Here is a 27,971-nt window from a genome sequence, read left to right as displayed (position 1 = left end):
TTTCTGGTCTGCAACGCACGAACAAATACTAGGAAGTGACCTGCTTTAGGGGAGGAGAGGGTGGGGCTAAAAGAAAGGAGTTTCTCCCTCAAGCTGTTTCCTCTCGTTCGTGTGATCCTCTTGACATCTGGCTTGGTGACACGTTTTCCCCCGTGGATTGTTGGATTCCAGGGGAACTGACTGCTCGGTGAAGCCAAAGATGATGTTTCCTGTTGCCACTTGATCTGCAAAGAGACTTTGTAGAAGAAAGGGAACTTGTTTTCCATTGAATGTTGCCTGATACATTTTGAGCCAGTTGCATTGAAATTTAGTCACCAGCCAACACCAACCACATGCGTCTCTTGTGAAAACCAGCTTCCATTTTGCGGTACTTAGGAGCTTTTTAGCAAATTAGTCACACCCGGAAGTGGAGCTGTCTCAAAGTGTCACACGAGCTTTCTTTAACTGTGCCAAAATGGCACTCTTCAAGAAATTCTTCGCTTTCAAGTGATTTTTTTTTTAAATGTTCATTTATTTATTTTGAGAAAGAGAGGGGGCACGCATGCGAGTTGGGGAGGGGCAGCGAGCGACAGAGCGAGAGAATCCCAGGCAGGCTCCACACCTGCCAGCACAGAGCTTCGCACGGGGCTCGATCTCCTGAATCATGAGATCGTGACCTGAGCCAAAATCAAGAGTCACATGCTCAACAGACTGAGCCACCCAGGCGCCCCCTCAAATGATTTTTTTTAAAAAAAAATCATCGTCTATCTGTAATGCCGACCCAAATCTCCATGACTAGGTTAATTGAACCTGTACCCTACGGGAGAATATCTCGGCAAAGTACAGTCTGATCCTTAGTGCCGAATACAAATCATGCCTTTAGGGCAAGTCGGAGACCTGCCCTCTTGTTTAAATACCACCGCCCCCAGACACCAGTGAGTTTGGAAGCTGCTGCAATCTTGAGCTGTGCTTGATGGAACCGTTTTATTCACCGTTCATCTCAACCTCCTTATCAGCAATTTTAATATCTTTAGCAGCTGTGCTGTTTCCTGACAACTTTTTCCCCTGCCCTTGGAAAGCGTTTTTTTTTTTTCTTCATCCTTTACCCATAATTTTATTTATGTAAAAAGGCTCGGTGAGTTCCATTGTTGGATGACCGAGAGAGAGCGGGTTTGTTTCTTTCCCTTTTATTGCTGGGTGAGCTAACCGGCAGACTGAAAAGTGTATACAACACAAATGTTCAATATCACAAATAATTATAAAAGGAACACTGGTGCGGTGGCCGCTGAGACCACATGGTGGAAACTTACCAGCACCCAGCAGCCCCCACTTATCCTTTACCAACCACAACCTCACCGTCCCCCAAAGGCAGCTGCCATTCTGGCTTTTGTGATAATTTCCTTTTCTTTATTCTTCTGTTACTTACGCACATGGGGGTGAGTATCCTCCAGAATATAGTAGTTTTGCCTGTTTTTAAACTTTATGTTAATGAGGCATACCAAAAACTACCCTTTTATTTTTTTTTTAATTTTTAAAAAATGTTTATTCATTTTTGAGAGAGAGAGAGAGACAGGGTGTGAGCAGGGGAGGGGCAGAGAGAGAGGGAGACACAGAATCCGAAGCAGGCTCCAGGCTCCGAGCTGTCAGCAGAGAGCCCGACGCGGGGCTCGAACCCATGAACCGTGAGATCATGACCTGAGCCCAAGTCAGACGCTTAACCAACTGAGCCACCCAGGCGCCCCCAAAAAACTACCGTTTTCTTACGTCTTGCCTCTTCTGTTCCACATTATAGTTGTGAGAGTTCATCCATGTTTTTGGGTGTGGCTACAGTTCATTTACCTTCATCGCTATAGCGCATCGTGTTGTTGTACTCAAGGTGTAGAGAGGTTTAGCTATTAATTTCACCATTTACTTTTAAATGTTAGCGCGGGTGAGTGAGCAGGGGAGGAGCAGAGAAAGAGAGAGAGTGGGGGAGAGGCAGAGTGTGTGGGATAGAAGATCTGAAGCAGGCTCTGGCTGACAGCAGTGAAACTGAGACGGGGCTCGAACTCATGAACCGCGAGACCGTGACCTGAGCCGAAGTTGGACGCTCAACTGACTGGGCCACCCAGGCGCCCCTGATTTCGCTACTTATTGATGAAGCTGGACGTGTTCCCAGTTTTCAGCAACTATGAATGACAATTCTGCTGGGAACCTTTTTGTAGTGGATCAAGGGTCCATGAGTTTTTCTAGGGTGGCCAGGAGTCACTTTGCTGCATCACGGGAGTATGGATCTTCAACTCTACCAAACACTGCCAACTTTGTTTCCAAAGTGCTTGTCCCAGTCAAATATACAAGAGTTCTCAGTACGCCATTTCCTGATCAACAGAATTGTATCTAGAAGGAGGTGGGCCACAGGTCAGCACAGCCTGTGGGGAGGTGAGGGGTGTGGCCAACACTCAAATGATTGCACTTGAAAGGAGGCTGGTCTGTCAACATCCTTCATGGGCCCCTGGGAATATTATTAAAGACAAGCTTCACGGCTCGATTTCACTGATGCTCAGAAAAGAGCACAGAAGGCCTTGGGGAGCTGCCCCAATCTCTCTATCATGGTCATGTGCTCACCAACACTCAAGTTGTCAGGCTTTGTGATTTTTGTCAAGCTGGGTGGTGGCTTCTTCCTATAGCTTTATTTGCATTTCTCTGATTACTAATAAGACTGAGTTCTTTTTTACACGTTTGGCAGCCACTTGGACGACTTCTTTTCAAAATGCCCATTCAAGCCCCTGCCCATTTTTCTATTTTTCTTATTGATTTGTAGGAATTCTTTGTGTATTCTGGACACCAGTCCTTTGTCGGTGTCAAAGAGAGTGTATTTTCTTGCTCTGTTTTGCCACTGATACAGTCATGTCACTGAGGATCTATGTAGAAACCTTTTTTGCATTTTATCTAGTTTGTTTTTTGCATTTATTATTGAAGTTTGGCACACAATGTTACATTACTTTCGGAGGTACAACATAGTGATCTGACCATTCTGTACATCACTCACTGTTCACCACAGTAACATAATTGCAGTATTATTGACGAGAGTCCCTATGCTGTACTTCTCATGTCTGTGACTTACTCACTTTGTAACAGAAAGTTTGTACTTCTTCATCCCCTTCACCTATTACACCCATCCCCGCACCCCTTCCCCTCCGGCAACCACCAGTTTGTTCTCTGTTGAGTCTGTTTTTGGTTTTTTTTGTTTGTTCATTTATTTTACGTTGTTTTTTGTTTTTGTTTTTGTTGTTTTTTTGTTTTGTTTTGTTTTGTTTTTTAGATTCCACATATAAGTGAAATCCTATGGTATTTATCTTTCTCTGTCTGACTTCCTTAGCATAATGCCCTCCAAGCCCACCTGTGTTATTACCAACGGCAAGATCTCATTCTTTTTTATGGCTGAGTAAATTGCATCGGGTGTGTGTGTATCCCTTCTTTATCCACTCATCTACTGATGGGCACTCAGGTTGCTTCCATGTCTTAGCTGTTGTAAGTAATGCTGCAATAAACATAGGGTTGCATATATCTTTTAAAATTAATGTTTTCATTTTCACTGGGTAAATACCCAAAAGCGGAATGACTGAATCACATGGTATTTCAATTTTCAGTTTGTTTGAGGAAACTCCATACTGTTTTCCACAGTGGCTGTACCAGTTTGCATTCCTACCAACAGTGCATGAGGGCTCCTTTTTCTCCTCGTCGTTACCAATGCTCGTCATTTCATGTCTTCTTGGTACCATCCATTCTGACAGGTGTGAGGTGAGGTCTCATTGGGGGCTTTGATTTGCATTTCCCCGATGATTAGTGATGTTGAACATCTTTTCATACATTTGTTGACCATCTGTAAGTCTTTTTTGGAAAAATGTCTGTTCAGGTCCCCTGCCCATTTTTAATCAGATTATTTGGTTTTTCTGGTGTTGAGTTGTAGAAGTTCCTTATATATTTGGGTATTAACCCCTTATCAGATGTGTCATTTGTCAATCTCCCCTCCCATTCGGTAGGCTGTTTTCTCATCTTGTTGGTGTCCTTTGCTGTGCACAAGCAGTTTATTTTCGTGCGGCCCCAGTAGTTTAGTTTTGCTTTTGTTTTCCTTGCCTGAGGAGACCTATTCATAAAGATGTTGTGAAGACTGATGTCCACGAGATGACTGCCTATGTTTTCTTTTAGGAATTTTATAGTTTCAGGTCTTATATTTAAGTCTTTAATCTATTTGAAGGGCTTTTTTTTTTGTTAATGGTATAAGAAAGTGGTCCAGTTTCATTCTTTTGCATGTAACTGTCCAATGTTCTTAACTCCATTTATCGTAAAAACTATCTTGTCCCCATCGTATATTCTTGCCTACTTTATCATAGATTAATTGACCATTTAAGTATGCGTTTATTTATGGGCTTTCTCTTCTATTCTATTGATCTGTGTGTCTGTTTTTGTGCCAACATCATACGGTTTTGATTACTGTAACCTTGTACTGTACCTTGAAATCTGGGATTGCGATGCCTTCAGCTTTGTTCTTTCTCAAAATTGCTTTGGCTGTTCAGGGTCTTTTGTGGTTCCATACGGATTTTAGGATTATTTGTTCTAGTTCTGTAAAAAATGCTGTTGGCATTTGGATTGGGATTGCATTGAATCTGTGGATTCCTTTGCACAGTAGGAACATTTTAACAACATTAATTCTTCTAATCCATGACCCTGGTGTATCTTTCCATTCGTTCGTGTCGTCTTCAGTTTCTTCCATCAGCGTTTCATAGTTTTCAGGATACAGATCTTTTGCCTCCTTGGTTAAATTTATTCCAGATATTTATTCTTTTTGATACAATCGTAAATGGGATTGTTTTCCTAATTTCTCTTTCTGCTACTTCATGATTAGTGTATAGAAATACGACAGATTTCTGCATATCAACTTTGTATCCTACGACTTTTCTGCATTCATTAAATACATTTGTGTCACTGAAAACCTATGTATAAACCTTGAAACAAATTTGTAACGACTCTCCATATTAAATTTTTTAACATTTTAATCAAAACAATTGTTTTATCATGGTAAGTGTGCTCTTTAATCCCTACTGCCTATGTCACCCATCCCGCAGTCCCTTCCCCTTTGGTAACTACCAGTTTATTCTCTATAGTGAAAAGTCTATTTCTTGGTTGGTCTCTTTCTCTGTTTTCTCCCGTGCTCATTCGTTTTGTTTCTTAAATTCCACATATGAGTGAGATCATATGGCATTTGTCTTTTTCTGGCTTATTCCACTTAGTAGTATACTCTCCTGGCTTCATCCATGTCCTTGCAAATGGGGAGATTTCATTCTTGTTTATGGGTGAATAACCATGCTCAGCACGGAGCCCCATGCGGGGCTCGATCCTGCAAGAAAAACTGTGAGATCGTGACCCGAGCCTAAATCAAGAGTTGGACACTTAGCCAACTGAGCCACCCAGGTGCCCCGCATATAGAGGGTTTTTTTTGTTTTTTTAAATAATGCTTTATGAAAACTTTTTGGTTTTCGGGATGATTTTAGATTTCTTTGGTAAAGATGGTAGACAGAAGTCTCACATTCTCACACACCCTTGACTCAGCCTTCCCTCGTGTGAACCCTGTAGAGAGTTTTGTGTAAGTTTTTTCAACCTAGGACGAAATTTCCTTTGAACTCTGCATAAAGTTTTTGGTTTTCAGTTTGATCTATAAAGCTGAAGTCACAAAACTTGCCCTCTCTTCTGCTTGCTTTCTAGGTTACTATAACAACAGTACCAAAGTGGCTGTAAAAACCCTGAAACCAGGCACCATGTCTGTGCAAGCGTTCCTGGAGGAGGCCAACCTCATGAAGACCCTTCAGCACGACAAGCTGGTGAGGCTGTATGCCGTGGTCACCAGAGAGGAGCCTATCTACATCATCACCGAATACATGGCCAAGGGTGAGCACGTCCCCCCGACCCCGTGCTTTTTTTTTTTTTTTTAATTTTTTTTTAACGTTTATTTATTTTTGAGACAGAGAGAGACAGAGCATGAATGGGGAAGGGGCAGAGAGAGAGGGACACACAGAATCGGAAGCAGGCTCCAGGCTCCGAGCCATCAGCCCAGAGCCCGACGCGGGGCTCGAACTCACGGACCGCGAGATCGTGACCTGAGTTGAAGTCGGACGCTTAACCGACTGAGCCACCCAGGCGCCCCCCAACCCCGTGCTTTTAAGAGGCTTGATGCTCCCAAAGCAAAACGCTTAAACGCTCAGAGAATGTTCAGTTTTAATTCTAACACAGCAGGCTCACCACGGAAAAATGAGAAAATGTGGGAAAGCAGAGCATGTTCACAAACCACCTCATGAGACATGTTATAAATATTACCTGAATTATAGAAATAATACATAGTCTATTTTCTCTGCATTTGTCTTCATATACATATTAGCCACAAGAAAAGCACGCAATACGTCGTAGGCCCCTAATAAATATTTGTCAAAAAAAAAAATCTATTTCAAATAGGAGTATTTTTGTTATATATTTAAAACGGGAATTCTTAGAATCCTAAAACGAGTCATTTTCCTCTTTAGCATTTTTTAATGGTCAGGGTGTCACTTTAAAATGCTCACGTTTTGGGGCACCTGGGTGGCTTAGTTGGTTAAGTGTCAGACTTCTGTTCAGGTCACGATCTCACAGTTCATGAGTTCGAGCCGCACACTGGGCTCTGTGCTGACAACTCAGAGCCTGGAGCCTGCTTCGGCTTCTGTGTCTGTCTGTCTGTCTGTCTGTCTGTCTCTCTCTCTCTCTGCCCCTCCCCTACTCGTACTCTGTCTCTCAAAAATAAATAAACATTGAAATAAATTTTTTTAAGTTTCAAAAATGTTAACATTTTTTAAACTGTAGGAAGTTAAATTCCTATGTATCAGAATCACTGAACGAAGAGGTTTCCAGCAACCACGTTTTCTCCCACTGATGTTACCTTCAGATAACAGGGTTTGAGTTATCATCCTTCCTCTGTTCAGTTAGAGACACTAACAAACTGCCAAACGGTTCTTTAAAAATCTTCGGAAGGAACGAAGGAAGAAAAGAAAGCAACATACGTAATAGAGAATTAACAATCATCTCGTGCTTAATGGAGATTATAGTGTAATGTCGTAGCTGAATAGAAAGATGAACGTTACATTTGCTTATTTAATATATATAAATATTTCAGAATATTAGTCAGCCTGGGGCACCTGGGTGACTCAGTCGGTTAAACGTCCGACTTTGGCTCAGGTCATGATCTCACAGTCCATGAGTTCGAGCACCGTGTCGGGCTCTGTGCTGACAGCTCGGAGCCTGGAGCCTGCTTTGAGTTCTGTGTCCCCCACTCTCTCTCTGCCCCTCCCCCACTCTCGTGCTCCGTCTTGCTCTCTCACAAATTAAAAAAAAAAAAAAATGTTAAAAAAGAATATTACTCACTCTGAGTCCTTCCAGAAAAGGACATTGTTTAGAAATGAAAACCAAATACCTAGTCCCTATGGCTTAGGTTGCTGTCACCCAGAAACCAGGCTCAGGATCAGACACTTTGTAGGAGTTCAGTAAATACGTGTTGAATTAATCAGCCGGTAGCATCCGGGATCGTAACTGTTAATAGGAGTTTCTCCACATAGCGATGCTTAGCCTTTATTGCGTACTTACTGTATACCAGATTGTCCTTGCTGCCTTCCCCGGGTGATCTCGCCTGGTCTTCTTAGCAATCTGAGGGCTAAGTACCATTGTTCTGTGCTGTGGATGAGGCAACAGAACATTTATTGGGCGCTTACTACCCGCCAGGCACCATGGCACGTGCTTTAAATCTGTCCTTACGAGGACCCTGATAATAGCTGGTAGGCTGTGCCCACTGTACAGGGACTAAGACGTTACAGGTAAGCAACTTGCCTAAGGCTGACACTTCAAGTTCTAGGGGAGAACGCAGGTCTTGTTTTAGAGATGATGCCATAGGAAGCCGGGCAGGGGGGGAGGTTATCGACAAACTTTCTTTTAGGTACAGAGCACGGTATGTTCATCAGACACTCGTGAGCATCTGTAGCCTGTGCTGAGCTCTGTGCTTTTGCTGGACACAGATAGGAGTGAGCCCAGCCCAGTGCCTGCCGCAGGCAGGTCGGCCATGAGGACTTGCTGACGTCCGTCCCCGAGCAGCTCTGAGGATTCGGCAGCTGAACTAAGTGTATCATGGTGCCAGGTGCAAAGTGCTCTGAGATGCGTGCTCTCGGTCACCAGGAGCCAGAAAAACCATGTCCCCCATCGGCCTTTCTTACCTGGACCACACACTACATTTCCCATCAGGTCAAAGGGAGCAGCTTAGAGGGGACTGGGTATGACCAACTTCAAGAAAAAGGCACAGTGGCCATACAGCATTGTCAGGGCCGTCATTCCGTGGGTTCCCCCGCTAATAGGAATGATTGACTTGTGTTCGGATGTTGGTCTTGTGTGTTTGAACTACCCTGACTTGTTCCTCTCTATCAACAGGCAGTCTGCTGGATTTCCTGAAGAGTGACGAAGGGGGCAAAGTCCTGCTTCCAAAGCTCATTGACTTCTCTGCTCAGGTGAAGTATTAAAAACCCAGGGTGCCCGTAAATTCACGCAGACCGCCTTGCATCAGAGTCGCGATGTTCCCGGGAGAAAGCATTTTCCTTGAATGCTTCCCAGGAGCGGTTCTGAGAAAAAGACCTTCCAGGGCACGCTTCCCTGAAGTCAGTAATGCGTGTTTCACACCGAAGGCATTTGTGCGTGTGTCGAGCTCTGGCTGGGGTGTCGTCTGCCTTAAAACAAGTCAGCCCCTTATACTTCCGTTCGCTTCTGCACCAGCTATAGAAAAACGCAGCTGAAGTGGTCACTTTGTTCTGCGTTTTGGAAATGCAGTCCCACGCGACATAAGCACAGCGCATTCTAAGTGATGCATGGTGGTATTTCAGGTACTAACCTAAGGTACGGAAACTTCGAAGTCCTTAGTATTCGTGCAAGTGCAAACAGAGGGAGCTCCTTATCTCCCTCCCCCCCCCCCCCGTCTCGTCCTTCTTGTTGGCTGTGTCTTTAGGATTCTAAGAAATACTCATTCGTGATATTTCTAGTACTAGCCTAGAAGTGGCAAATGTGTTTAGTTTGGAAGCACACGTTTCCTGAAGGGCATTTAAGGGCAGAGGGACGTCACCCGAAACCCAGCAGTATGCCCGATGTGTCCAGGAAACGCACGTCCGGATGATGCCAGCTGCTGACTTTTAATAGTTTGATTGTGTCTGGTTGGCACGTTACATACTTGGCTTGTTTTGTTTCTAAATCCTGGCCGTGGGTAGTTCATGTTGGGAAGGCCACGTGCCATAAAGCCTGAAGTAGCACAGGAGGTTTCTAGAAGTTTCAGGTAAGGGTGGCCCTCTTGATCTTCGTTTCTCACTCCGGTTTCTTCCCTCCGACCCTCTAAGTCGGGAAGTTGATAAGGCCTTCTGGGGAGGATGAGATCAAAGGAATGAGTGTGCAGGTGAAGTACTCCAAGTAAGAGAGCGTCAGAATACGTATTCTGCAGTAGAGGATTGTGGGCAGAGCTGGGGTTCAACATCCGAAGGCTCGTGTGTGTCGGGACTCGATAGCCATAACCACCCAGGAAGTCCTTTGCCTCTTTGGGTTGGTGTATCGGCCCGTCAAATGGGAATGCTAATTCCTACTTTAAGGTGATGTTGTTGGGGGTCTAATCTCACCACAGACTGGCGTGGATACAGGCACATCGCAGCCTGTTGGGGGAAGCTGAGGTCACCTTGGGGATGACAGTCCCCATCATTCCAGTAGAGGTGCGTGACGAAGTCCTCATGCTCGGGCCCCATCTCCTCTCCCTGAACTTGACAGCCTTAGTAGATTTCTTATCTGAGTAGGACATTCAAAGGTGATCTGGAACCCCAGTGTCTAAGGTGGAAAGAAGCAAGGTCGCTGTGGTAGAGCTGGGGGAGGGAAAGAGTCCAGCAGCCCTGACTTTTTAACCCTTCCCTCAAGCTCTGCACGCTGGCCCCTGTGAGAGGCTCTGTGGGACTGCAAGGGTTCCAGGACCACAGTTTGAAAACCACTGTTCTGCAGTAAGAGGAAAGATCACTTGGATGGATGCGGCTCTAGATGCTAGGTAGATAGGGAGGCAGAAAATGAGAAAGCAGAAGTTGATGTACTTGTGTCATACTTGATGTAGATAAAGGAGGCAGTGATTTACGCATCCCCAGTGGATGAGAGACACTTGAGTGTAGTGAAGGTTTGTTGCACCTGCTTCTCAGAGGGGGAAGGTTGCTGACAGGGATATGGAGAAGTGGGACATTTGGCCTGGAGGCCTGAGTGGTTATAGTTCAAGTGCAACTGAGGGTCTGATCTGTGCCTACAGTTCTATGGGGTAATATAGCGTCTACAGTTAAAGAGAAATTATGCATGTCAGGGTGTGTACTGTACCTGGAGAAGGACTTTATTTTGTCACATGAGTATTTTTTTTTATGTTTATTTATTTTTGAGAGACAAAGCATGAGCAGGGGAGGGGCAGAGAGAGAGGGAGACACAGAATCCGAAGCAAGCTCCCAGCTCTGAGCTGTCAACACAGAGCCTGATGAGGGGCACGAACTCAAGAACTGTGAGGTCATGACCTGAGCTCAAGTCGGACACCTAGCCCACGGAGCCACCCAGGCGCCCCATCACATGAGTATTTTTTATTTGATTTTACTTGGCTTACCTTATAAAACTTTATCTTGACGCAGTTAAAGCTTTAAGAGACTCAGGGTCTCTGTACCTATGCTTTAACTTGGTAAATTACTACTATTACTAAAAAAGGTACGTTTTTCTAGCTTACAAATGAGTTGGGGGAGAAAGGTACTTTCTAAAGCTTTGAAGTTTGCAAGGAAGATGATCTCAGAGCCTGGCATTGACCATGACTTTCAAATCGTAGGTTCCAGGTGGCTTCAGTTGACTCCTCGGTCAACTGGGATAGGGCTGAGCCCTTCCCCCTGCCCCTCACCCCACCCCCCATGAGAGGAGGGGCCTGGGATAATCGAAGCCACCACCAAAGGAGTTTTGCAAATCCAGCTCCTGCTGGATGAGCTCTTGTTCCCCCGCCCAGAGTTTCTTTCCCAGACGTGACCACTGGGTAGAACTGGTGGGACATCTAACTGGGGAGTTAAGTGTCAGTGGGAGAGTCAGCGGGTCAACAGTGCCTGGCATGTCGCAAAGCATGTGGTTCAGCACAAAATTCATTCACCAAATACAATTTCATTTTGAGTTCATCTTTTTTTTTTTAAGTTCTCTGAGTTTTATTTTCCTTTATTTTATTTTATTTTATTTTATTTATTTATTTTTAATATGAAATTTATTGTCAGATTGGTTTCCATACAACACCCAGTGCTCATCCCAACAGGTGCCCTCCTCGATGCCCATCACCCACTTTCCCCTCCCCCCACCCCTCATCAACCCTCAGTTTGTTCTCAGTTTTTAAGAGTTTCTTATGGTTTGGCTCCCTCCCTCTCTAACTTTTTTTTTTTCCCCTTCCCCTCCCCCATGGACTTCTGTTAAGTTTCTCAGGGTCCACATAAGGAAAACATATGGTATCTGTCTTTCTCTGTATGACTTATTTCACTTAGTGTTAACACTCGCCAGTTCCATCCACGTTGCTACAAAGGGCCATATTTCATTCTTTCTCATTGCCACGTAGTATTCCATTGTGCATATAAACCGCGACTTCTTTATCCATTCGTCAGTTGATGGACATTTAGGCTCTTTCCATAATTTGGCTATTGTTGAAAGGGCTGCTATAAACATTGGGGTACAAGTGCTCCTATACATCAGCACTCCTGTATCCCTTGGGTAAATTCCTAGCAGTGCTATTGCTGGGTCATAGAGTAGATCTATTTTTAATTTTTTGAGGAACCTCCACACTGTTTTCCAGAGCGGCTGCACCAATTTGCATTCCCACCAACAGTGCAAGAGGGTTCCCGTTTCTCCACATCCTCGCCAGCATCTATAGTCTCCTGATTTGTTCATTTTGGCCACTCTGACTGGCATGAGGTGATATCTGAGTGTGGTTTTGATTTGTATTTCCCTGATGAGGAGTGACGTTGAGCATCTTTTCGTGTGCCTGTTGGCCATCCGGATGTCTTCTTTAGAGAAGTGCCTATTCATGTCTTCTGCCCATTTCTTCACTGGATTATTTGTTTTTCGGGTGTGGAGTTTGGTGAGTTCTTTATAGATTTTGGATACTAGCCCTTTGTCTGATATGTCATCTGCAAGTATCTTTTCCCATTCCGTCGGTTGCCTTTGAGTTTTGTTGATTGTTTCCTTTGCAGCGCAGGAGCTTTTTATCTTCATGAGGTGCCAGTAGTTCAAGTTCGTCTTTGTTCATGGTGCATACCTCACCCACACTCTTCCCCAGTCCTTCTCTCAAGGTGGACCTCCCAGACCATATGTTGCCCCAACTTTGATTATTATCTGCTTCGTTTGCTTGTGACTTTTCTTGTTATGATATCAATAACGTGAGAAAAGGGCCTGAACCTTGGCAACAAGCAGTGGGGGCCTGCACGCCTCTGTCTCAGTCTGAAATCGGCTCTCTGTTGAGCCCGCCCAATCACCATCCAACCTTTTCCCATCCAGTTGGTCAATGCACCAATTGGCCACCGTCAATTCCCTTTGTGACCGGTCTGAAGTGATCTCTTTATACAAAAAGTCATCTCTGAAGTTTTCCTCCTTTTCCTCTCCGTCGCGTGCAACCAGTTAACTCTGCTGCCTCTCCATAATGGATGAGAGTAATAAATACGCTGGCCCAAGGTGATAGAGGACACTTGGTGCCCGTACCTAATGATCGATCCTTTCCGTGCCTTCCTCCACTTGCCTTTAGGAGAATCATGGAAGTCCATTTGGCATGTGGACTCTCAACAACTAGCAGGCTGTAGTTTGTACTTTCTCATATTAGCATTATCATAGCATCAAAGAGCACAAGAGGACGCAGTTAAATTCAGCTGGTTTTTGCAGTGAGGGACTGAGAGTAGAAATAAAGCAGTTGCTTCATCCCAGCCCCGGAGGGAAGAGGGAGCGGGGATAAGGGGCAACACTGGGACTTTTCTCACAGCCTCTTCTCAGCCTCTTCCTCCCTCTCCCCGCGACCTACTTCCCCAAGCTCTACTTTCCCCTAGGCAACCTCCCCTTCGGCCAGTCGAGACAGGAAGTGGGTGAGTGCACATGATATCCTCTCGGTTCATGTGAGAGCTGATGTCATCACTTCCTGTCTCAGGATGAGTCCTAAAAAGCTCTTGCGAGCCCAAGTGTAATTCACCTTGTGCAACCCATCTCTTAGCTCACTGGCCTTCCTCTGCATTTAGCGGAGAGGAAGAAATCTCAACGAAGGCAGCTGCAGCAGTGTTTTTCTTGTAGGAAAGGAAGCGATGTTGTACGCTCTGTGCTAAAATCAGAAAATCCCCCCTTTGCAGAGGAAGCTGGATACTTTCAGGGCAGAGAGACTGCATAGTTCCCTTCCAGCCTTTGCCTCCTGGAAGAGAAGAAAAATGAACTTGAAAAGCCAGGGGGTTGAAATCTGTGGGGATTCCCTGCAACGGAAGCGGAAATGGAATCGAAGACTTGTACAAAGGAGGGGGGTGGGGGGGAGAAGCAGGAGATTCACAGTTGCAAGATGGAGGTCAGAGATCATCTTGTAATTCAGGTCAGGTGAACCAAAGCATTCCTAGTTCTTTGGTGGCAACATCACTGAAGTACAGAAGTTAGGAAAACTGAAATGGACAGTTGTGCAATAACAATAGAAAAGTCAAGGCTTGGACTCCAATAATGGCCACAAGTAACGTTTCTTTAACTCCTTCCATTTGATAAAGCACCTCTATGTCCATTATCCGATTTGAGCCCAACTATCTTGAAGGCATTTTTGTCGGTAGTTACCACATGTCACAAATGAGGAGGTGACCTTGGCTTTGTCTAAGGTTACAGAGCCAGTGGCTGGAAGTGCTGGACTCTGTCCTGGGTCTTCTGACTCTAGATAACTTGCTCTTTCCTCTGCACCATCTCACGCTCGGACGCCAAGATCAGAGTTGCCCTAGGATTGTTTTGTACCCCACACTGTGCCGATACTCCTCTTTACCCACTGGATGGGTATTGCTTATCAGAATTAATGATACCTGGCTTTCTTCTCTCCCCCCGCCCCCCCCCCCCGCAATCTCTATTATCAGAGATTATAGTTTTATCACATAGTGATTGTGCTAAAATATATTTTGCCCTCTATGTTACGTTTAAGCTGCGTTTTATATTGGAAATTGGTAGACTGAGGAAGGCAGGCAATCTGTCCGTGTCATTCTCAACCTTTTTGAGTGGGAAGGCCTTTTGCCATCAGAGCTTTTTTGAGTTCCCCCTCATCATGGGATCTGCTGCCTGAGAAAACAAGGCATAGACTGGGAATCCGTAGCAATCACCCGGGACCCACCAGTCTCTTGGTGGTAAATGAGGTCTGCGGTGCCTGGAGGGGAGTTTCTGAAGTTTCTACCGCGTCTGTCGATACCGTCAGGTAACGTGTCTCCTCTCTCTACCTCTTCGTAAAGAGCCTACAAGATAAGTTAGGCTCTCATTCCGCCACTCACGGCCAGCCTTCCCTCCCCTTCCCCCAGCGCAAGGGAATGAAACAACTCCTCTGTTTCCCAAACCGTCATTAATCAACCCTCGATGGATAGTGTCATCACGTTTCATTTACTCAGACTGGAGGAAGGATTCCAGTGGACGTGTTGAATCAGATTCAGCGGCGAGGGGAGACCGCGGGTCACAGACGTGGTTTGCACTGCACCCCTGAGGCCAGATCCCCTCTCCACCCCACGTTTGGTCTCACTTCTCGCACGACTCTAGATCGAGGCCCCGTGTTGCCAATTCTTTCTTCCGTGCCGCAGGCTGTGCTGGCTGATGGGCGTGGTAGTGACTCAGTGTGCATTATTACTAAGTAGCCTTGGTCTCTCTCTCTCCCTCTCACTCTCTCTCTGCCCCTCATTTGCTCCCCCCCCCCACCCCCACCCTTTCTCTCCAAACGAAAAACTAAGGAGCCAGGGTTTGGACTGTAAATCCCAGCATAAAATCTAGAGGTGGTGGTTAACTCTTTGTCCAGAATACGAGAAACATCACTCATTTTGCAGATGGCACTCTTGGTGATGCCAACAGAGAAGGCATGGAGCCGAGGGCTGGGAAGCCTGGCCCTGCCTGGGGAAAATCCTTTCACAGGCCGGGCCCTCACGTGCGAAGTGAGAGGCACAGATTAGGTTTCCCGCATCCTGATGCCCCAGCGCTAAAATTCCACGACTGACTAAGAAAATCTACCGAGAGGGGCGCCTGGGTGGCGCAGTCGGTTGAGCGTCCGACTTCAGCCAGGTCACGATCTCGCGGTCCGTCAGTTCGAGCCCCGCGTCAGGCTCTGGGCTGATGGCTCGGAGCCTGGAGCCTGTTTCCGATTCTGTGTCTCCCTCTCTCTCTGCCCCTCCCCCGTTCATGCTCTGTCTCTCTCTGTCCCAAAAATAAATAAACGTTGAAAAAAAAAAAAATTAAAAAAAAAAAAAAAGAAAATCTACCGAGAATATCTATGTGAATCATCACCTGAAAGTCTAAGTAATGATTTTGCGCGTATTCGGAGGACACTGATACAGGAGTTTGACCTTGCTCTAAAGAAAGGAATATGAACGTATCGGAGGAAGGTGTTTTGCATGGTGAGCTTTGGGCCCGAGACTTGAACTTTGGCTGTGAAAACTTACAGAATGGACACGTGAAACCAGAGTGACCGTCAGAATTGCAAAACTGGACCCTACGCAGTTTCCGTCCGAAAAAGTTCTTCCGTCTGAAGAATGGGAAACTGTCATTTAAAACTGGTGTCAAATGGGAACTCTTTTTCCCCACTTTGGTGGGGGGTGGGGGCAGGGATGTTTAGCATCTTGAAGCAGAGGGGCCATGAACTAGCTGTTACTCTTGTTTTCATTTTGATGGGAAAACTTTGTAGCAGCAGGACGAGGCTTTAAGCTCACGTAAAGGGGAGGAAGCTGCCCCTCTGGTCTGCCTGCTAGATCTGCCTCGTCTCTCGGTATTATTTTGTCCAGGGGCGGCAATTTCTAGTCACTGCTAGTGTAAGCCACGGGATAATTTCCTGTCTAGGGACTCCTCATGGAGTGCAAGGCCAGCATTAAATTGAAGCCGTTTAGAGGTGGGCACAGTTTGTGAGCGGCTGCCCACAGTTCAGAAGTGGAGACGGGAGCGCTCGGAAAGGAGCGGCAGAGTGCACATTCCAGTCGGTCTTTGTCTGAAGCCCTTGGCTTACGCTCCCTCCCCGTGTTTCCGCCACCCCCTTGGGAAACCTCCCTCTTCTTCGGCCACAGACGTGTACAGAGAGCAGCCTGGCAGAGAAGTAACAGCAGTGGAGGGCACCGCACAGCAGGGGTGCAAATAGGAATATGGCGAGGCCTTTCTGGGACGGGCGCCGCAGGCTGCTGTCAGACCAGTGGGCGAGGTCTCAGGAAAAGGTAGGCTGCCTGGAGGAGGCGACCCAAAGAGTCAGGGTTAGCCCTGCTAGCCTGAAAGGGGCTGGATCTAAGAAGGAGTCTTTGAGAGAATTTGGCGCCTAAGGACACAGCGGGGGGGGGGGGGGGGCACATAGGATGTGTGGAAAGAATGGGACAGGGGACACAGAGCTGAGAGAGCCAGCCTGGGAGTATCGCCCACTCTCGAGTTACAGAGAAGGGACAGGTAACTGTTTGGTGGGTGACTGAAAAGACGTATTTGAGAAAGACAAAAAAACGTTTATACTCAGCAAAAGTTCGCGCAGGAGGTACACGTCTACCCTTTCCATTTTGCTTGGCCCTTGGGTGTCAGTGGGTGCCGTTTGTATTTACTACAGTAGTATTTGTGCCTGCACACGCACCCATGCGTGCCCTCGAGGCGCTTGCTGTCCCCCGCAGCCAGGGGAGCTCAAGAAGTGTCCTGGGAGGCTGGCCGATCTGATGACTTTCAATGGGACTTTGATTGACTTCCCAGAGAGCACCTGTGCAGGGGGGGGCGGAGGACAGCCCGGGGCAGAGCCTCAGGGAAAGGGCTGAGAGGGACAAGGGTGGAGGGCAGCCTGGGGACACCAGGAGCACCCATCTGGGAGACAGCCCTGTAAGGAGGAGGGGCGATTTGGCCATCGGGATTTTTAAACCAGGAAGTCCTCGGAGAACTCGGCTAGACCCTGTCAGCGTGGTGGTTTAGGCAGAAGCCACATGCCTGGCCTCGTTGCCCCTCTCTGTCCCTGGCTCACCTCCTCTGTTCCCAGCTCCTCGGATCCTTTCCTTCGTTGGCACAGCTAAGTCTCTAAACCCGGCTGGCTTGTCTTCACCACCTCGTCTTCCCTGTCGGTCCTCCCCCGCCGTTCCCCAGCCCACACCCTGGAAACAACTTCTTCCTATCATAACTTAAATGCAATTATTTGGTCATCATTTTCAAAAGCAAGTTCATATTGGGTTTTTTTCTATAAAATACCATTTTTATTTTTTTAAATGTTTACTTATTTTTGAGAGAGACAGAGCACAAGCAGGGGAGGGGCAGAAAGAGAGGGAGACACAGAATCCGAAGCAGGCTCCAGGCTCCGAGCTGTCAGCACAGAGCCCGACGCGGGGCTCGAACCCACAAACCGCGAGATCAGGACCTGAGCCGAAGTCGGAGGCTTAACCGACTGAGCCACCCAGGCGCCCGCCTTCTGAATCCTTTTTAAGTGTGCAGTCCGTGCCTGACATACGTTCACGCTATTATGCGACTGTTCCCGGCGTCCATCTCCAGAACCTTCTCATCTTCTCACGCTGAAAGTGCCCACCCATTGAACACTAACCCCTCACTGCCTTCTCTCCCCAGCCCCTGGCAACCACCTTCCGATTCTCTGCCTCGGTGAAGTTGACCGCTCGAGGTATCTCACCAATAGGATGATTGTGCATCCCCGCTTAGCTCCTTTAGTGCATTCCCACCACATTTGTAAAATCTGCCGCCGCCACCGGCTCCTTCGTAACTTAGTGCCTCTCCCAAGCCCACTCCTGGAACCCACCCCTTCTGCACCGTGCCTTACCCCACCTCCCGCTCAAGGACACCTTCCCCAAGCATCCCGCCTAAAACGATTCCACCCCAAGCCCCCGCTCACTCCATTCTTCTCTGTCTTGTTTGAACATTTTGGTAAATTCTTGTCTACCTTTTATCCCCGGCTCTCAGCACAATGCCATCCATGTAAATAGGGTGTGCTCAATAATATTTGTTGAATGACTATGCTGACCAAAGTGGGGACTGTCTATAGTCAGTTTAAAACAATAAATTTCGGGGGCACCTGGGTGGCTCAGTCCATTAAGCAGCTGACTTAGGCTTGGGTCACGATCTCCCAGCTCATGAGTTCCAGCCCCGCGTCAGGCTCTGTGCTGACAGCTCGGAGCCTGAAGCCTGCTTCGGATTCTGTGTCTCCCTCTCCCTCTCTGCCCCTTCCCTGCTCACGCGTTCTCTCCCTCCCTTTCTCTCTCTCAAAAATAAACATTAAAAAATTTTAAACAATAAATTCTTTGTTCTCTGCTTCATGCAGCTCTGAAAGAATGTTTAGAAGAATGTGTCTTTTAATGTGTGCTGGGTCACTATTCAGGTGTATTTAGCCATAAAGTATTTTCCTGATACATTTATTCTTCCTCTTCCTCCAAGTGTGTTTACTTTCCTGCACAAAACTTACTTTGTTGAACTGAACACAAGGGAGAGAAGAAGGAGGAAGTAGATACAAGTATCTGGGCCTTTATGCAAAGACAAAGAGCTGCTTTGTTTCTCGTTCTCTGTGGAATCAAGAACACCAGGAAGAAGGAGAAATTATAAGTGAAACGTTTAACACCGAAGCCAGTGGTGGATGCATTGAATTTGGGGAGAGGGGAATGCAAGCAAGTGTTTCCTCCCACTGTGTCATTCAGATCCTTGCGTGGCCTTTTTCTGATTCTGGGAGAGCCCTGTAGCCTCACCTGCACCAGTGGGCAGGGGCAAGGGACGCTGGAATTCAAGTGGCCGTGTGGCTGGCTGATTCTTCTTCGAATGTCAGGATTTCCGGGGCGCCTGGATGGCTCAGTCAGTTAAGCGTCAGACTCTTGGTTTCAGCTCAGGTCACAGCCTCCTGGTTTGTGAGTTCAAGCCCGGCATCAGGCTCCATGCTGACAGTGCAGAGCCTGCTTGGGACTCTCTCTCTCCCTCTCTCTCTCTGCCCCTCCCCTGCTCATGCTCTCTGTCTCTCAAAAATAAGCCAACTTAAAAATGGGGCACCCGGGTGGCTAAGTGGGTTAATAAACATCTGACTTCTGCTCAGGTCGTGATCTCACAGTCCGTGAGTTCGAGCCCCGGGTTGGGCTCTGTGCTGACAGCTCGGAGCCTGGAGCCTGCTTCTGATTCTGTGTCTCCCTCTCTCTCTGCCCCTCCCCCATTCTCTCTCTCTCTCTCTCTCTTTCTCAAAAATAAATTTAAAAAAAATTTTTTTAAACGTCAGGATTTCCAGGTCTTGTTAATTATTTTATCCACATCTCCTCTCATGTGTAGAACATAATTGGGCAACGCACGAGGTTACAGAACTGACTACGAAGATGATATTCCTACCTTTTACCCACAGAAGATCCATGGCTTCCCTCTCCCCGCCCCCCCCCCCCCCCCCCGCCCCCAGGACCTCCAGCTTTGAGGTCCACGGCCCTCCGTGTAGTCGTCCCCAGATCCCTGGACGCTTGTCACTGCCACACTTCGGCTCGGGTTCACACTTTCTCCCTCCGGCCCCAGGAGACCCTGCCCTTGTTCGTAGGGACCCACGCAGGTAGACCTTCAGACTCAGGCCTCCCTGCCTCTTGAGTTTTCCTCTTCTAGGACTCTGTCCTCTCTTCTCCACTGCCCCACATTCCCTGGGGATGACCCATGTCTCCACCCCTGCGCAAGTCCCATCCGGCCCTCCGGCCCCCGTGTGCCTGGCCCACTCCCGCCTCCAACAATTGTACCCCTTCCCGCCACTTCCCGCCCATGGAACCCGCTGCCTGTTGCCACGCCTCCCTTGCCCCCACCTCGTGTGTCTCTTCTGTCCCCACCAGGCCTCTGCAAGACTCCCTTGTGCCTCTCCGTTTGTCACACGTGCCTTAAGTCCAACTCTTTACTCGTTTTGCCCTCCCCCTGCTGCCACCGGCACAGATGTGACACACTGGCTCTTGGCACTTTTTTCTTTTTTTAATTTTTAATTTACATCCAAGTAAGTCAACACGGTGGCTCTTCCCACTTGGAATTCAAGGCCGGTACGGAGGTGCCTAGAACTTCTCCTCACGCTCCCAGACAGCTGACTCTCACCTTCTCCTCTGCCCCCGAACCTAACTCCTCCTTCCCCTTCTCTCTCTCAGTGCATTTCCTTGCTCTTTCGCCATCGCAGAAAGTCCCCCATTCTACTCCGTCCCTCCTGCATCATTCACCAGGTCCCATCCCCTCTTGCTTTTTCAAGACATTGTTCTAGAAATTCTGCCTTGGCGTTTTCCCCTCATTTCTCTGCCATTCTCAAAGGAATTAGAATAAAGGTCTCCCTTTCTTCCATGTCTCTCTCCAGCTACCCCCACCTCCATGTTTCTCCTCTCTTGTTTTGTAAGATCAAAAGCCCTGGAAGGACCAGCCTCATTTTTCCCAGCTCCTTTCCTCTTGCTCTCGAACTCGGCACCATTCGACCAAACAGGTCCTGGCAAGCCTTGGATGGTCCCCACCACACTGAGTCCAAGGGCATCCCTCTGCCCCTTCTCTGGTGGCCCAGCAGCAGTGGTTGGAGCAGCCGGTCCCTCTCTGCTCCCAGACATGCTGGGATGCCATTCTCACTGGCCATTTCTTTCTCATCTCCCAAAATGTAAACATCGGAGGGGCCCAGAGCTCAGTCCTTGGACCTCCTCTTTCTTTCCCCATATTGACCTCCCAAGTGGTCCCATTGAAAGTGTTGTATTCCTTTCCTAGAGGTGCCATAACAAATCCCTACCCCCTGGGTGGCCTAAAACAACAGGGATTTATTCTCTCACAGTTCCGGGGGCCGGAAGTCCTGCCAAAGATGTGGGCCTGGCTGTGTCCCCTCTGAAGGCTCTAGGGGAGAACACTTCCTTGCCTGTCCCACCTCCGGGTGCTCCCTAGCTTGTGGCCACAGTGCTCCACTCTGTCTTCTTCTTCACAGGCCTTCTCCTCCGCATCTGTGCCTCAAATCCCCTCTGCCACCCCCTCATAAAGACACTGGTCGTTGGATTCAGGATCTGCCCTGAATCCAGGATATGCCTCCCTAGCGAGATCCTCAACTAATTAAAACTGCAAGGACTCCATTTCCAAATAAGTCACATCCCGAGGGTCCAGGTGGTCCTGTCTCTGAGGGGGGACGCCATCTGACCCAGCACAGCTGTCTGTACTGCGACCCCTCTGAAGTGTATGTCCCTAGCTTGATCTGCCTCCCTGAGCTAACGGCTTACTCAGCATCTCCCCGTGGATGTGCATCGGGTATGTCAAACTCAACAATTCCCGAACTGAGCTCCTGTCCTTCCCCCTCCAGAGCCTGCCCACCCACCCACAGCTTCCTCCCCTTCGGGTGGTGGGATCTCCATCCTTCTAGTGGTCAGGCCCCAACCCCCGAAGTCGTTATTGACCCTCCTTCTCTTACACCGCGTGTCCGGTCCTTCCGCAAATCGGGTGATTCTGCCTCTAAAACAGACTCTCGTTCCTCGCTCCCCCGCCGCCGTCACTCTAACCCAAGTCCATCGCTCTCTCTCAAACCAAATAACTCAGTAGCTGCCTAATTAGGCTTGTGCTTTAGGGTTTGCTTCCTTCAGCGCTTGTTTGTAACACTGCTGCTTTGGAAACATGAATCAGACCAACGTCCTCCTCCCCTTGGCCTCTAGTTACGCTTTGCCTCACTCAGAATAAGAGCAAAAGGCCCCAGAGTGGCTGTTTATCTGCCTGCAGTGCTAGTCTTGTTGTGGATTATCTTTGAGAAGTTTCATCTTTTCCTAACTGTTTGATTCTTTTATTTGTATGGAAGTCAGGGTATGTTACAGGGTTTCATGCACTTGCCTCATCACAAGACTCCCCTTGAGCCCTTGTTTAAAATCTGTAGATTTTTGGGTCCTTCTCTTGGATATCAGTAATTAAGGAGCAGAGCTCAGGACGATCAGCAGGTGTCTTGGGGGCTCTGATGAGTTCTGGAAAGCACTGCCACGGAGAATTTGCTGAACTGAGTGAGTGATCATTTTTCTAGGTCTTACACCTTCTAAAGTACAGTTGCCCCTTGGACAACACAGGAGTTAGGGGCCCTGACCCCACACGCACTTGAAAATCTGTATATAACTTTTGACTCCCCCCTGGAGGTAACTACTGTATGGAAGACTTACTGATAACATAAAGTCAATTAACACGTATTTTGTATATTACACATATTACACCCTGTATGACAGTAAGATAAGCTAAAGAGAAACGAGTTATTAAAATCATAAGGAGCGGGGCGCCTGGGTGGCCCGGTCGGTTGAGCGTCTGACGTCGGCTCAGGGCACGATCTCATGGTTGGTGGGTTCGAGCCCCGCGTCGGGCTCTGTGCTCATGGCTCAGAGCCTGGAGCCTGCTTCAGATTCTGTGTCTCCCTCTCTCTCTGCCCCTCCCCCACTCACACCCTGTCTCAAAAATAAACATTAAAAAAATTTAAGAATCATAAGAATACATTGACAGTAGTATATTGTATTTATTGGCAAAAAAAAAACAAAAAAAAACCAAAAAAAAACCACGTAAAAGTGACCCATGCAGTCTGAGTCTGTGTTCAAGGGTCAAGTGCACTGTTTCTTTTCCTCGTTGTGAAGCTGTGGCCAACAGGGAGGACTTTATTTCTCTTCCCATTTTACGTTTGTGAAGACCAGTAACTATTTTCTGCAGTCGTGAGGCACAGAAGAATTCCCCCCGGTGAACCAAATACTTGACAGCTTTCTCCTAAGATTCCGCCTTTCCGGCTCCCCCCTCCTCCCATATCCTTATGAAAAGGAAAAGGGACAGGAGCCATCGCAGAGAGCAGACCTTCACCAGCTCCGTTAATAAACACAGGCCACTTTGGAAGCTTATTTCAAAAGGGTTGAAATGTAGCAACGTGGATGGAACTGGAGAGTGTGATGCTAAGTGAAATAAGCCATACAGAGAAAGACAGATACCATATGGTTTCACTCTTTTTTTTTTTTTAATTTTTTTTTTTCAACATTTATTTATTTTTGGGACAGAGAGAGAGAGACAGAGCATGAACGGGGGAGGGGCAGAGAGAGGGAGACACAGAATCGGAAACAGGCTCCAGGCTCCGAGCCATCAGCCCAGAGCCTGACGCGGGGCTCGAACTCACGGACCGCGAGATCGTGACCTGGCTGAAGTCGGACGCTTAACCGACTGCGCCACCCAGGCGCCCCTGGTTTCACTCTTATGTGGATCCTGAGAAACTTAACAGCAACCCATGGGGGAGGGGAAGGAAAAAAAAAAAAAAAAGAGGTTAGAGTGGGAGAGAGCCAAAGCGTAAGAGACTCTTAAAAACTGAGAACAAACTGAGGGTTGATAAGGGGTGGGAGGGAGGGGAGGGCGGGTGATGGGTATTGAGGAGGGCACCTGTTGGGATGAGCACTGGGTGTTGTATGGAAACCAATTTGACAATAAACTTCATATATTGAAAAAAGAAAAATAAATAATACAAATAAAAAAAGAAATAAAAAAAGAAATGTAAATACAGTGATTACAGCGCCTCTGTCTCAGGTATATTTGGAGTTTATCAGATCTCATCACAGGCTGCTTTCAGTTGGTCCCAGGAAAGAGAAGTCGGGGATTAGTTCCGGAGCCACAGCCCAGGCTTTGCCAACCCAGCCAAACTCCAGTTCTTTAAAGTGCGTTGTTGGACTTGAAACACAGCACGCGCGCCTCCGTGTTTTCTTCCGTGCTTAGCCGTCCCACAACAGGGGACGTCTGTTTGCCGACGTGCGCTTTTCTGTCTGCCCCATTTGGAAGTAAACCCCATGGGGCAGGGACGCTGTTTCGTTGCCACCCGCCCAGAACGGGACCGGGCTCCTAGCGGGCAGACTAGCCTGTGTGTAAGTGGGAAAGCCCGCCTCAGAATGACACTGATCTCCATTCTTGTAGTGGACGAAGAGTGTCCTCTGGGGGTGGCATCCTCGTGAAGCTACAAGTGACCGGACCCCCCCCCAGTACGTTCCTAGCTGCTTTCTGTTAACTTGGGGCATACCCACGTATTGATATGATTGTCTGAATGTGAATACGTACCTAGTGAGTAATCCTAGAAGTCTTTCAAAGCGGACGTAGCACAAAACAGGTATTCATGCTCTGGGAAATTCTTGGAAAATGTGATCCATATCAGATCTTTCTTTTTTTTTTTTTTTTTTTTTTTTAAAAGAGGGGTTGTTTTGCTTAGTAGAAGTCAGTGCAGGGGCCCCTGGGCGGCTCAGTCGGTTAAGCTTTTGGCTCTTGATTTCGGCTCAGGTCATGATCTCACGGTTCATGAGTTTGAGCCCCACGTCAGGGTCTGTGCTGACAGCTTGGAGTCTGCTTGGGATTCTCTCTCTCTCTTCCTCCCCTGTTCTCTCTGTCTCAAAATAAATAATCATTAAGAAAAAAGTCAGTGCACGTTTCTGATAGAAATATTGAAAACAAATGAAAACATAGCATTCAGATGACATTTTCCTGTTATAAGCTTTTTCGTGTGTTCTTATGCTACATTTCAATTTTATTTGTTTAATGATATTTTTTTAAGCATTGCATTGATAATGGGTTTAAAAAGAAGAAAAGTCAAAGTAAAGTATACTCTAGCTTAGAAACTAAAAACCAGGGGCGCCTGGGTGGCGCAGTCGGTTAAGCGTCCGACTTCAGCCAGGTCACGATCTCGCGGTCCATGAGTTCGAGCCCCGCGTCAGGCTCTGGGCTGATGGCTCAGAGCCTGGAGCCTGTTTCCGATTCTGTGTCCCCTCTCTCTCTGCCCCTCCCCCATTCATGCTCTGTCTCTCTCTGTCCCCCCAAAAAATAAATAAACGTTGAAAAAAATTTTTTAAAAAGAAACTAAAAACCTTATACCCCGATTCCTCGGTCCCAACTTTAGCAATTCTAATGCATCATTCCAGTTACCAGCATTGGTTATGGTCATTCCTCCCGGTCCCCACGGAAATGCATGATATGTACAATATGCTGCAACTCCGTAGCTTGATGTATCTTTGCTATTTTTGTATCAGTGTAGAATGATCCCCCTCATTCTTTGTTTAAGCTTATTTATTCTGAGAGAGAGCATGAGTAGGGGAGGGGCAGAAAGAGAGGGAGAGGGAGAATCCCAAGCAGGCTGTCAGCACAGAACCCACCTTCTAATCCTCTCTCTCTCCCTCTCTCTCCCTCCCTCCCTCTCTCTCCCTCCCTCTCTCTCTCTCTCTTTCTCTCGATCTCTCTCTCCATCTCTCTCTCTCTCTCTCTCAAAAATAAATAAAACATTTAAAAAAATGAAATTAATTGTAGGTTGTAGATCTACCAAAAGTGTGTGTACATTTAAAATTTTGATAGTTACTCCTGAAAGTCCTTCCGAAAAATGAGAGTATCTTTTGTCTCATCTCCTTGCCCAAACTTGGTATTGTTAGTATTCTCCAATCCAGTCGGATAGATCAGATTTAGCATTCATTATTGTAATTTATGTTTATTTAACATAATGAGGTCAAGCACCTTTTTCCATATTTATTCTTTGCAGTATATTTTTCTGGGAACTCTTTAAACCTTCTGCTCATTTTTTCTATTAGCTCCTCACCATCCATTTTAATTATTTCTAATTATGCATTAGATTTGTACTGTAAATTCTGTGCTGTTTTGTATGTATTGGACTGAATATTTTTCAATATTTTTCCAATATATTTTCCAATAATTTTTCCTTTTATTAAAAATAAATATCACGTTATAAACATGTATGTGCTGGGGCGCCTGGGTGGCTCAGTCGGTTGAGTGTTCGACTTCAGCTCAGGTCACGATCTCACGGTCAGTGAGTTCGAGCCCCGCATCAGGCTCTGGGCTGACGTCTCAGAGCCTGGAGCCTGCTTCGGATTCTGTGTCCTCTCTCTCTGCCCCTTCCCGGCTTGCACTCTGTCTCTCTCTCTCTCTCTCTCTCTCAAAACTAAATAAACATTAAAAAAAAAAATCTAAATACTAGTTAGTTACCGTAGAGTGTAATATTGGCTTCAGGAGTACAATTTATTGATTCCTCACTTACACGTAAGACCCAGTGGCAATGAATAGAGTGAATTGTTTCTCAGTTTGAGGTGTCGGGGCGGGGGGACCGTCTGGGTTGGTTCACATCCCACCTCAGAGGAAATCGGTATTCGAGCTCAGAAACAAGACCCATCGGGTTCTTTTCTCACTTCCTCCCACTGCGGCGGGATAAGTTGTGAACCATTTGCTTCCTTCTCAAAATCTGTTTGCTTTTCAAAGCGATAAGCAGGAGCGGGGCTCATTAGCCACAGATCAGGGGGTAGCTCGTTTACGGCACAGTAGTACCGACGAAACTGATGATGACGGAAGAGGGGACGGTAAGCAAAGGAGCTTTCTGATCCCCAGTGTCATTGATTCACCGCCTTGTCCTGAGTGTGCAGAACTGGCCAGTCTCTTTCGTGGGGGGGTGGGGGCGTCGTTGGCGGTCCATCCCTTTACCCTCTCGGGCAGCTGGTGGGAGGGAGCTCGCTGCCCACCCCGAGCGGAGGCAGCGTCTTCAAGTTTAGCCTCTGCCAAGGCCGCTCGCGTCCAGTCGGCCAAAGCCGAGAGCCGCGAGCCGGTGTGCCGGGGACCACACTCCGCCCTGTGCCGCAGCTTCCTGCCACTGTCCCTGGGCTCCACGGAATCCGCTCCGCTGTCTGTCATGTCACCGTTAGGAGCCACATCTGGATTTTGGTCTTTTCTGTTATTAACAGCAGCAGCAGGAGGAGGAGCGTAGCAGTGACGAGAGTCGTCATCTTGCGCCGAACGTCCTTCCGTTCTCTTCTCAATCTCCTCTGGACTTTACCAGGTTGTTACTGATATTAGCCCCACTTTGCCAAGTGGGAAACCGGAGGCTTTGAGGAGAATCCCAGCCCCATCTTGTCTAAACTCCGGCTGAGTCCTTCTAAAGTTTAGGACGCAGAGTCGCAACGGTCCCAACTGTGTCCCGAGGCAGCGTCGGTAATCTCTTTCCCGCCAGGCCCTAGGTGGGTCGTCGCAGTCGCAGCCAGGGTTTATGTGAGGCCGATGGAGGAGCTGCCCCAGGCGAAGAAGTGATCGGGGAGGAGCTTTCCCTGCTTCCCAGTTTGGTTCGGTCCCGCCTGGTGTGCCACCGGGAAGCTGCACCTTGATCAAGCTGCACCCACAGGCGGGTGGGTGACGAGTGCTGTGCTGGGCTCCCTGCGGCAGAAAGCCTTTGCTGGGCTCCGGTCCTGCTTCCCGACGGTGCGAGGCTTCCACTATAGCTGTGGGGGAGAGGGGCGCGTGAAATAAACAGAACAGAAAATCTACCATTTTTAAGCTCAGTGGCAGGGCCGTGCAATCATTACCACCGTCCATCTCCAGAACTTTTCTCACCTTGCAAAAATTAAAAAAAAAAAAAAAATTTTTTTTTTTTAGATTTATTTATTTATTTATTTATTTTTTAACATTTATTTATTTTTGGGACAGAGAGAGACAGAGCATGAACGGGGGAGGAGCAGAGAGAGAGGGAGACACAGAATCGGAAACAGGCTCCAGGCTCTGAGCCACCAGCCCAGAGCCTGACGCGGGGCTCGAACTCACGGACCGCGAGATCGTGACCTGGCTGAAGTCGGACGCTTAACCGACTGCGCCACCCAGGCGCCCCGATTTATTTATTTTTGATAGAGACAGAGCACAAGTGGGGGAGGGGCAGAGAGAGAAGGAGACGCAGCATCCGAAGCAGGCTCCAGGCTCTGAGCCGGCAGCCCAGAACCCGACACGGG

General features: G+C 47.6%; 1 protein-coding gene across 7 annotated transcripts in view; it reads left to right on the top strand.

Moving 5' to 3' along the window:
* Positions 1-27,971, top strand: part of LYN (LYN proto-oncogene, Src family tyrosine kinase) — a 124,668-nt gene that overhangs the window by 74,786 nt on the left and 21,911 nt on the right. For all 7 annotated transcript variants that reach the window (XM_030304318.1, XM_030304319.1, XM_030304320.1 and 4 more), the window contains exons 9-10: positions 5,722-5,904; positions 8,455-8,531. In XM_030304318.1, the coding sequence (XP_030160178.1) occupies positions 5,722-5,904; positions 8,455-8,531 (260 nt within the window). The remainder of the gene's footprint in view (positions 1-5,721; positions 5,905-8,454; positions 8,532-27,971) is intronic.

The sequence above is a fragment of the Lynx canadensis genome, chromosome F2, assembly GCF_007474595.2.
Source record: "Lynx canadensis isolate LIC74 chromosome F2, mLynCan4.pri.v2, whole genome shotgun sequence".
NCBI lineage: Eukaryota > Metazoa > Chordata > Mammalia > Carnivora > Felidae > Lynx > Lynx canadensis.
The sequence above is the reverse complement of the archived record's forward strand: the minus strand, read 5'-3'. Positions and strand labels throughout refer to the sequence as shown.